Source organism: Palaemon carinicauda, chromosome 6, assembly GCF_036898095.1.
Source record: "Palaemon carinicauda isolate YSFRI2023 chromosome 6, ASM3689809v2, whole genome shotgun sequence".
Lineage (NCBI taxonomy): Eukaryota > Metazoa > Arthropoda > Malacostraca > Decapoda > Palaemonidae > Palaemon > Palaemon carinicauda.
The window spans coordinates 24,846,908-24,859,407 of NC_090730.1; the positions used below are offsets into that span (position 1 = coordinate 24,846,908).

The window sequence follows — 12,500 nt, forward strand, 5'->3', positions numbered from 1 at the left end:
TTGTCTTTATATATTTTACGACACACACAAACATTAACACTCGCACGCTTACTTTGTAAAGGTTAATTACTAAACGTTGGACTGGAATTTTAGGGAGACATACTGTAAGTATGATAATTCATGAAACTTCTAGAATAGTAGCATATAATAAAGTGAGTGTCAGAGTATTGTAGTACAAGTTACTATAATTTGTAAGTACTATCTAGCTGGGTATATAAGCTGACTAAGTTGGCTTACGAAGTTAGTTGAAAACAGTTTCTCGGACTCCGCTGTACTCTGTGCCTTACAATTGAATTCTGATTATTTCCACTAGTTTAAGATCTGATATAGTTAGCTTGGATAATCTGGTTACACACACACACACACACACACACACACGCATATATATATATATATATATATATATATATATATATATATATATATATATATGTATATGTGTATATATATATATATATATATATATATATATATATATATATATATATATATATATATATATATGTATGTATATATATGTACATATATATACATACACTTTATATCCACACACACACACACACACACACTATATATATATATATATATATATATATATATATATATATATATATATATATATATATATATATATATATATATATATATATATATACTTTATATATATATATATATATATATATATATATATATATATATATATATATATATATATTTATATATATATATATATATATATATATATATATATATATATATATATATATATATATATATATATATATATAAACAAAAGCAAATGCAACCATTTTTAGTCCAATGTAGGACAAAGGCCTGTGAAATGTCAATCCATGTCTGGGGCTTGGAAAGTTTTCATCACCACGCTGAACAGTGCGGGTTGGTGATGATGAGAGATTTTCGTCCGATTGCTCATAGCAAACCAACATAGTATGGGTGGCTCTGACTAGTACAGTTTTGCTGATCATGGCGGCACGCAGATACTTTCGCCTTGTTAAGGTATCCCCACTCAGGAATATATACTTTATATATATATATATATATATATATATATATATATATATATATATATATATATATATATATATATATATATATATATATATATATATATATATATATATATATACATATATATATGTATATATATTTATATATATACACGCATATATATATGTATATATGTGTGTGAGTGTGTGCGTATATATAACTCTCTCTCTCTCTCTCTCTCTCTCTCTCTCTCTCTCTCTCTCTCTCTCTCTCTCTCTCTCTCTCTCTCTCTCTCTCTCTGAGGTGAAATTTTATTTACAAAAAAAATTTGGAAGAATTAAAAGTTTTCATCAACTTTTATCAATAAGTTTTGGATTTTCAAAATATTTTGTATCAAAATTCTCACCATCATAGCCAATATATCAAAGTGTAATTCAATCATCCAATGTAGCCCTGAAAAAATCGCAAAGGGATTCGAAACAAGCGTCGACACCAAAAGATAAATGGAAAAACTTAAATGCATTTTTCCTGTTATTCGGAAAACTATCTGCAGAATAGTTCGTCCGGAGAGAAGTTATCTTCGCGTTTTGAACGCCCCCAAGACATTATCTTTTCATTATAAATGTAGAGTAACATGCCCAAGTACTGCATATATGTGTTTGTATATACAATAAAAACAACAACAAATACAGCTGTATCTAGTCTACTGGAACGTATGCTGAGTTTTTTTTTTTTTTTTTTTTAAATAAACGTAACTGCATAAATTAAATGCTTAATTTGAATAAAAGACTCCATACAACATTTATATATATAACCACATGATAGCCATGCAAGTGACATCATTATGAAAATGAATGATTAAATTAAATTTACATATTTTACAGATAGTTTTGTCCTAATGAGTAGTATGCGTGATATATCCCCTTTTTACCTGTGAGTGTATTGATGTTATTTGCTTAATCTAATTACATTGCATGATTCACAAATCCTGCTAAATAGTTTTTTATGTTGCTTAAATTAGAATTTCTTTTGAATGTTGAGATTACGAAATCCAGTAAATATATGTTGACTGCTTTTCATGAAGTTTGTACAGTACAAATACTATTTAGCATCACACAAAAATTCTAATTGGCTCAGGTGTAAATTGAAGCATTCCATTTCACTAATGTCCTAATATAAACACCCAAACATACTATTTAAGTATTCCAAATTAGGTTAAATTTCAAAATATATTAATCGTCTCACGCCTTCTGTGTGAATCAATCAAATTCTCCAAACCTTAGAGAGAGAGAGAGAGAGAGAGAGAGAGAGAGAGAGAGAGAGAGAGAGAGAGAGAGAGAGAGAGAGAGAGAGAGAGAGAGAGAGAGATGGTATGTAAACAGAACGAAATAGTAGGCTATTATTACTAAAGAAAAGGTTTATGACATCCTAATTTTCCCTCTTATCTATTTTCGGCAGACATACAATCTGGACTCTCAAATCGGTGACTCATCTGCTTGTGCCACTGCACTAATGTGTGGTGTTAAGGCCAACATCAATACAGTAGGCCTAGATCATCGAGGAATATTTGAAGACTGCAAATCTTCTTACTCAGCTGGTGTACCTTCCTTAGTAGACTGGGCTCAAAAATATGGTGAGTTAATGGAGCAGAGACCAATACTTTACTTAAACGTTTGTTGCATAATATAGTCAGCACTCATTATTCACGATTTCTGTCTTCACGGATTCAGTCAGAACCGTATAACCTATTAAGTAAAAATTGTTTCGTGATAAGTACTCTTGTCGTCAGACGATTTAAACACACCGCGCTCCTTTTTACATGGCATATTTCGCACCTTCTTCCTCTCCACACAGCACAACCGACTCAGCCTCAGTCTTGCATCGCCTTTCCTTATGTGTGCATCTACACTACGCTTTTTTGCAGAATCACGTTGTGATGTAAAAAAGTTATTTAGAAAGTCTATACATATCCAGTGTGTTCTTGTGAATTTATTCAAAAATGTGATACATATGTGACACTACTTTGCATGCCAAACAGTCAAATGGCTCAAGAGTTGCATCATGCTTCAAACTTACTGGTAGAACTTTGTATTTAAATAGTTAGTGATGTTGTAATGACACCTTTTCCTTAAAACTTTTATTGTGTTTGTGTATTCATTGTATATTAGTGTTATTGTAACATCACCTACTGTAAAGTGCTGTATACAAAATACCGTACTTTACAGTAGTAATGTAGATATAGGCTTCATGTATGGTAAGTTTGAATGGTGCGAGTCGACCTGACGGAAACAGTAATCACTTACGAATGCTATCTTGACTAATTAAGTTGGGCTGTAGTGGTAGTACTGTAAATATATTACAGTAATATACATTACAGTATTAACGAGTGTTAGAATAGAACAACTGTGTTTTGTTGTTATTGATTATTGTATGTATTACATGTACACATGAGTGTGAAGATGACTCGTGTTATGTGTACCGTAGTCTTACCATGTACAAGGTAAACGTGTGTTCTCATCTACTGTACACTTACTGAAATGTGTTCCTCCATTAACACAATACTTAAACTGTGATAAAAACCAAGTAAAAACAATATTAGGCAGTACAGTGGGTTACTTGGTTTGTTAGTCGACGGCACATAGGCAATTGGTAGTGAGTAGGTAGGCTAGAGATTAATCCACCATAAGGCAGAACATATTCTCGGAATCTCGATTTTCTCGCCTATCTCTGTTACCTAATCCCCACAAATAAGGAGAGCTGACTGAAACTGATTTTGAGCGAGTTACATCTAAATAGAATTAGAATTGTGCTGGTCACAAAGTGAGCATTTTCTAAAGCTATTTACACAGAGAAGGCGAATATCTCTCAAATTCTCCATTAAGAGATATAACTTATGTTATCAATAAATCGGCGTATAGTAATATTACTTTAGATAGAACTTTCATTATTTTCACATCTATGCACGTAAATGGTTAGGTTTTACTGTGCCTATCTAGCCAAAATTTAAGATTTCTAATAATCCAGAGAAGTAGTTATCCTTAATTTTTAATTGTATCTTGATGTATATATACACATGCAGTATATATATATATATATATATATATATATATATATATATATATATATATATATATATATATATATATATATATATATATATATATATAACACAAACACACACACATTCACACACGCACAAACACACACACACACACACACACACACACACACACATATATATATATATATATATATATATATATATATATATATATATATATATATATATATATATATATATATATATATATCTATATATATATATATATATATATATATATATATATATATATATATATATATATAAATCTATATATATATATATATATAAATATATATATATATATATATATATATATATATATATATATATATATATATATATATATATATATATATATATATATATATATATATATATATACACTTAGTGGCAGCGAAAGAGATTGAACATGGAGTGGTATTCGAAAGTCAAGTGTAGATTGCGAAGGTCGAGTAGAAGGGGAAATGTGTTTCACATGACGTTCGTTCATGAAAAGGGAAATGAACGATATGCTAGAATTAGATATTCTTACTCACGTCTATTTGGATTACCTCCACTCGCCTATTATATTCCTAGCTTCCAGTATACCAAGCCTCATTTTTAGAACTGAGTCCACACTGTTGAAAGTTTCAGAAGGAGAATTGAAGTAGATACGGCAGGAGACCGCTGGAACAACTTAATGAAGATTGCTGTTGATAAACAGAGACTTTGTTTTGAGATGAAGCATGAAATGGTGTAAGACGACGCGTTTTTGACCATCGAGATATGGCCAGCAATTCCAAATAATCTCAAATGGAAGTTTAGCCTCGTTCTTGAACATGCTCAACAATACTTAGGTAGTTACAAACTATAACAGCCAATATCGAAAGTCATTACGACTTCTATCTTCGTGTTCTGCAAGAACTACAAAAAGCAAACTCCTCAGTGTGGTAAACGAAGGGAAGTTTATAGTTGAGCAAGAGCTTACTTGAAAAAAATAAACTGAATTTATAAAAGAAGTAAGAATGGAGTCTAAGAGCTTTACAATAAAAGAGTATATCTTATATGTCACACGCCTGAAGCGAAATGAACCGATATATCATTGTTTGCCATGTCCAAGTTCTATCACATTCAACACTTATATCAGATTATTTTGGAATTGAAAATCCAATTAGGACAGCCAGTGATAAGTTTCACTGGAAAGGAATGAAAAAAACTCGTAGTTTTATGCCCAAAGGTTTTTACGTTTGGAACCTGCAGAAGGTACATGAATTAAATGTAATCCTTGCACTAATTTGGCCTATAGTAAATGAAAAATGAAGTCGCTCACACGTAGATTTAATTAGACCTTCACCAAATTCACATGGATAACATAAATACCCTTTTTTTTTAGTTGATGCCCGAATTCAATATAATTTTGTTTATCTATTAATAGACTATAGAGGATGATAAATCCTTTTTAACTCTGTTAAAGAGGTTTAGATTGCTTATTGAGATAATTTCTGATTAAGGAACAATATTTATTAATAAAGTGTTAAAAAAAATAGCAAAACTTTATGGGATCAAACGTTCACTTCTTTTGGCATATAAACCTAGTTCGAATAGACTGGTAGAACCAAAGAATCGTGTATTCATAATTACGTTGAAATGGCTAGTAATGGATAACCCAAGCAGTTGGTTTGATACGCTGAACACCGTGGCATTTGTATGTAATTGTACCGCACGTGTTTGATACACGCTCATACAATGTATTTTTTTTTTCTTTTTTTATCTCGCACCCTATCCCACACTGATAACAGAACAACATATTTAAGCTTGCCTTTGCGTGTTTTAGTTTGTTGGAATTTTGTTTCATTCTTGCCCGGAACTCCTTGTATATAAGCTCGTTATCTGCTGTTAACACCTTACAGTTACATTGCCACAGAACGCTGCATATAATGAGAACATTGAAAATACACACATTACTTAGTCTTTGGCTAAGATTCTCATTTACCGTATGATATATTTGGTAATAAAGAGAAATTTCCAATGTATAACATAACGAATTTCATACTTGTGCAGCTAAAAGTAATAAATGTACCTTTGAGATAACTGATAATTACCTAAAGAAGGTACATGAAAATTATATTCGATATTATAATCTTCGATTGGAAACTTACCCTCAAAAGATGTGACTAGATGAAATTTTGTACGTTAAGAGACTACAGAGTAAAAAAAACAACTTATAATCATATCAATGTGTCCACTCAGAGAATTATATATCAATCAAGATAAAATTACCATCTAAAGTATTTTGTATTAAAATATTTATGAAGTTCTCATGAGTATAGTACAGGTTGCGCCAGAAAATGAGCTGAAAGAAACAGATAACTAAATGTTTGTTAATCATGTTTTGTACTAGACGACATTGACTTGGATGATGATGAGCTTTGAAATACCGTAGGTTCAAACGTATCAGGATACTGGCATCTAGCTGTTTAGATCCCTCAGGCTAAGTTGATTAGCATCGTTGACCCGTCATTAAGACAGGAATGAGAGAGAGAGAGAGAGAGAGAGAGAGAGAGAGAGAGAGAGAGAGAGAGAGAGAGAGAGAGAGAGAGAGAGAGATTGATTGCCTTACTAGAGGGTATTAATTAACGCTGAGTAAAGGTTCCGGTATGTGAATGTAGGAGTCATAGGATCAAAGTCTGATAGTGGTGTTTTTCCCAAGACAAAGTTACGGGGAACGTTGAATAAACATGAAGCTAACTTGCTTGTCCATAAGAAAATTGAGACACAAAACAGAAGGTAAACCTCCAGTGGAATAGTTCTTCATTGAGGATGATACTCTAAAGAATTTTTCTGATGAAACCATAACTTGCACGGTGCCTGATGCATGCTGAATGAATCTACCATTATCAATTGAGCAGGCAAGATGTGTAATCTTGTGATCTTAGCGAGCTGGTAACTATTGTTTTAAATAATCATATTTTATAATATTCATTCCTTATCAAGTTTACAGTGTGGCATTTTAACACTGTTTCTGGAAAGATGTGTGTAATATGAAAATACATTGTGTATACCGTTTCATAATCTAATCAATGCTTACTAATTTATATAACACAGGTTCAGATTATTATACACCTATCAGTCTTCTTCAAAATCATATCAAGTCAATGGTGTTACACAACTTAATTTTGAGGAGATGTCAAAACAAGAGGAGTGAGGGAGATCAAGAGGACTCAGAGACGCATGAGATCGTATCTGAAAGCTGGAGGTCTGAATAGATTTGACTTAGTTTGACTTCCAGTCTGAGAAAAACATCAAGTGGATGCCAGAAAACTCCAAATCAGTCAATCAATCAATCACACATCAAACATTGCTGGAAGAAGTCAACATGAACATCTGCGGGACTATGGGAATTTTCATGGATATATTTCAATTAGTCAATTAAAGAATAGTACATTTGTAAATCTATGACCAGTTTTGAGAAGTTATTATTCATATGTTTTGACCGTTGAAAATTCAAAGAAATTTATGGAAGTATTTCGTATTATTTCCATATCCACTTTGGTAAATATTTGCATAGATTAGATTATATACTGTATACATACACACACACACATATATGTATATATATATATATATATATATATATATATATATATATATATATATATATATATATATACATATATATATATATATATATATATATATATATATATATATATATATATATATATATATATATATATATATATGTATATATATATATATGTATATATATATATATATATATATATATATATATATATATATATATATATATATATAAATTATATATATATATATATATATATATATATATATATATATATATATATATATATATATATATATATATATATATATATATATATATATATATATATATTATCAAATGTACAGGATTGAGAGAGAACATTAAATCATTCTAATTTTTACAACATTTTATTTTCCTGAAATTGATTGCTCGCCTTCGTGGCTTATCTATGTTAATAAGCCCCACCTTGAACACAAAATGCATTAGTACTGGGAAATCAAGGAGTGACTATATTTTTGGGGACATCCTGTATAAGAATAACATTTCACTGTCTTTATGCCTCACAATATGCCTTCATATATTTTTTCAGCTGATACTCATGTTTTCTACTTCAACTCTGGGGATTATGATTATTCCTATGACATTTTGAATGCAACATTTTTTAATGCTGTAAAAATGTACTACGTTTTTGTTATTTCATTGCACTGGGCAAAGTTGTTGTTGTGGCCTGATCAGTAACGTCTCTGTCTGGTGTTTGCCTTATGGGGGTTCGAGTCCCACTCAGACTCGTTAGTGCCATTAGTGTCTGCAACCTTACCATCCTTGTGAGCTAAGGTTGGGGGTTTTGGGGAAGCCTATAGGTCTATCTGCTGAGTCATCAGCAGCCACTGCCTGTTCTTCCCTGGTCCTAGCTTGGGTGGAGAGGAGGCTTGGGCGCTGATCATATCATATATGGTTAATCTCTAGGGCATTGTCCTGATTGCTAGGGCAATGTCACATGAATAGTATTAACAAACACTATAAAATTGAACAATCACTTTGAAGCAAAACCTTAGAATACATAAAATTTGACAAGTTACGTTCTTGTCAACTCAAGGTAAAAGCACTGGCATCGTGACCAACACCCGTCTGACTCATGGGACGCCCGCGGCCCTTTTTGCCAAGGCCTCCTCCAGATACTGGGAGGACGACACGAAATTGCCTGCCGAAGCCAAGACCGCTTGTAAAGACATCGCCAGACAACTCGTGGAAAACCAACCAGGCAGAAATATAAACGTGAGTTGAAAAATATTCACTGTTTTTGTTTGATTTGATGTTAGCAGAATTTTATAACACCCAATATAAGGTATTATATTCAAATTGTAAATAAGTAAACTGACAACTGAAAAAAAAAAAATAAAGTAACAAATAAAAAGATTGACAAATGGAATAAAACATAAAATGCCCTCGAATTAATTGTTTTAATATTATCAGAAAACACTATATTTTTAAGTTATCTATTACCGGAATTCATTACGATTTATTATTATTCTTGTTTATTGATACTATTATGATTTTTGCGGCCTTTTATCAATATTTGTTTATTCGAAAACAAAATTGTTTTCTGTAAATATCTCAATATTTTTTATTTTATGTAATTTGTGAAGAGAACATAATTACTTTTATTAACAATATTCTGTTCCACGTACATATTTATTCCAAATACAAAAATCAAAATTTGGAATACATCGACAACTGTTTCATTTTTCATTTTCGTATGAATGAAGCTCACCAGTTACATAATTTTTTTTTTCAGTGCAATTATTAATATTATGTTGCATATTCCTAGTAAAAACAAAATCATACAAGTTTAATATTTTTCAAAGCATTTCAGTGTGATCACAATCAGATATCAAACGTAAAAGCATGCACAAGCAGATTTCAACAAACAAGCACATGCACAAATACACAACACATACAGACACACACACACACACACACACACACATATATATATATATATATATATATATATATATATATATATATATATATATATATATATATATATGCATATATGTATATATACGTATATATACATACATACATACATACATACATACATACATACATATATACATACATACACACACACACACACACACACATATATATATATATATATATATATATATATATATATATATATATATATATATATATATATATATATATATATATATGTGTGTGTGTGTGTGTGTGTGTGTGTGTGTGTGTGTGTGTGTGTGTAAAGTATATGCATATTGTTATTTTATTGATTATTGTTTTCATTTTCATTATTATTATTATTATTATTATTATTATTATTATTATTATTATTATTATTATTATTATTATTAGTGTATTTCGGTAGGAGACCCTCTTTTATGCAAGCTTAACTGAAAATAATAGCTGCCTTAGTAGCATTAATCTTATAAGACACCTTTTCTATTGTTCTAATCTTCTTCGTCTCAACAACACTATAATTTTACAATAACTGTGTTATTCTTATTCTTAGAGAGGATATATATTCATCAGTAAATGAATATTTCTTTACTTCAAAAGAGTACATTTGGATGTTCTAAGGTTTGGTGATATATATATATATATATATATATATATATATATATATATATATATATATATATATATATATACATATATATATATATATATATATATATATATATATATATATATATATATATATATATATATATACATATATGTATATATACATATATATATATATATATATATATATATATATATATATATATATATATTTATTTATATATATATGTATATATATGTATATATATATATATATATATATATATATATATATATATATATATATATATATATATATATATATATATATATATATATATATATATATATATATATATATATATATATTTGTGTGTGTATGTATGTGCGATTATGTATGTGTTTTTGCTAAATAACTGTTCAAAATGTCAATGAATATTCTGAAATTTTGAGTTGTTTTTCTGTTAGACCCTGAAATAGTTTTCAGAGGTTTTAGATATAAACTCCATATATTTTTTATGGATATTATTCTCATTTTGGTATATAAACAAACAAATATAATTATACTCATCAAAATTTATGCTTATCGAATGTATTATTGTCATTTTTATATAGTGAAGTTATAATATTTTATTCTTAAATATTTATATGATTATATAGCTATATAATATGAATATGGAAACCTACGACTAAAACTTCTTCCCTTACGTAGGTCCTTCTTGGAGGAGGCCGACGGCACTGGATGCCTATAACGGATCATGATCCGGAGGACAAAGAACAGATAGGCCGCAGAGCCGATGGAAAGAATCTCCTGGATGCATGGGTCCACGACAAGAAATCACGAGGTCTTGATGCGGAATACGTATGGAACAATGCTCAATTCGATGGCGTGGACCCTCGGCACACTGATTACCTGTTAGGTATTGTTTGGTAAATAATTGATATCTAATAAGGTAGCTTATACATAAGAAATAGAAAGATAAGATCAATATTTAGAAACACTCATTTATTATCTTTGCTGTTCAGTATAATGCAATATGCTTGATATTACGAACAAAGAAAATAAAAAAGGACTAAAAAAATGTTCTATAATGGTACTTGATACTTCGCCTATGATAGAGCGAGGTAACACATGCTTAATTTTCAAGAAGAATAAACTGTTTTATAATTTTTTTTTTCTTTTATAATTTCAGGCTTTTACTTACATATTACTTGCAAACACAGACACTCTTACCCATATAGATACCTTTCTCAATCAGAATTTTCTCACATAATATATGCAGTTTTAGAATTGCTGTACTGCCCTTGTAAATAACTTCTAATGTTTTAAAGTAAGATTCATTTATTCGTTGTCTTTGAAGGGCTTTCATTATTGCTGAAGTTTTGGCAGAATAAAAAAAGCCATACATAGTGGTTTGTCATATTTTTAATAGTTGGTTAATTACATGGATATGGTCATTTGTTTAAGATCCAGTTCTAAAGCCTGCCTGCTCTCTTGTTTGATAAAGGTCTATCGGTTTTTCTATTCGGCCTAATATGGTCTTTGAAAATATTATATATTTTACTGGGAGAAGACTTACTGGTCTGTAATTTTTCATGTCCTTTATCTTTTGTGAATTAGTATAAAGACATAATTTTCCAAGCTATGGGTATAGAACATTCTTGCCAACATCTTGTGTAAAGTTCAGCGAATTTTATGACTACGAAATCTGCTCCATCTATTATTAAATCTATTGTTAGCCCATCTTCTCCTGTTGCGTTGCCTCTTTTCAATCCTTTTAAGGCCTTTTTTTTTTTTTTTTTACTTCTCCTACTGTTACATTTGGTACCAGCTCAGGTGTTTCATTATTGCTATTGGCAAAGTTATTTCTTATACCGCGCTATTGTCTAGCATTGTAGGGAGATCCTGTGGAATTTTTTTTCACTCCACATATTTTGTTTTTGTATTTAAGAATATCTGGGGGTTTTAGTTTGTTTATTGTTTAGAATAATTCTGCAAATTTTTGTTTCATCTCTCTTGGATTTTACTCTCCCTTCCAAACTTCTCTTTATAAGTTTGCACACATACACACACGCAACCTCAAACACACACACACACATATATATGTATGTATATATATATATATATATATATATATATATATATATATATATATATATATATATATATTTATATGTATATAAATCTACCTATCTGTCTATCTATCTATCTATCTATCTATCTATCTGTATATATATATATATATATATATATATATATATATATATATATAT

The 12,500-nt window shown here is 29.5% G+C and overlaps 1 protein-coding gene across 1 annotated transcript in view; it reads left to right on the forward strand.

Annotated features, from left to right (window-relative positions):
- Window positions 1–12,500, forward strand: part of LOC137642055 (alkaline phosphatase-like) — a 35,114-nt gene that overhangs the window by 13,554 nt on the left and 9,060 nt on the right. Inside the window, exons 2-4 of the mRNA XM_068374618.1 lie at window positions 2,467–2,641; window positions 8,752–8,930; window positions 10,939–11,146. Of these exons, the coding sequence (XP_068230719.1) occupies window positions 2,467–2,641; window positions 8,752–8,930; window positions 10,939–11,146 (562 nt within the window). The remainder of the gene's footprint in view (window positions 1–2,466; window positions 2,642–8,751; window positions 8,931–10,938; window positions 11,147–12,500) is intronic.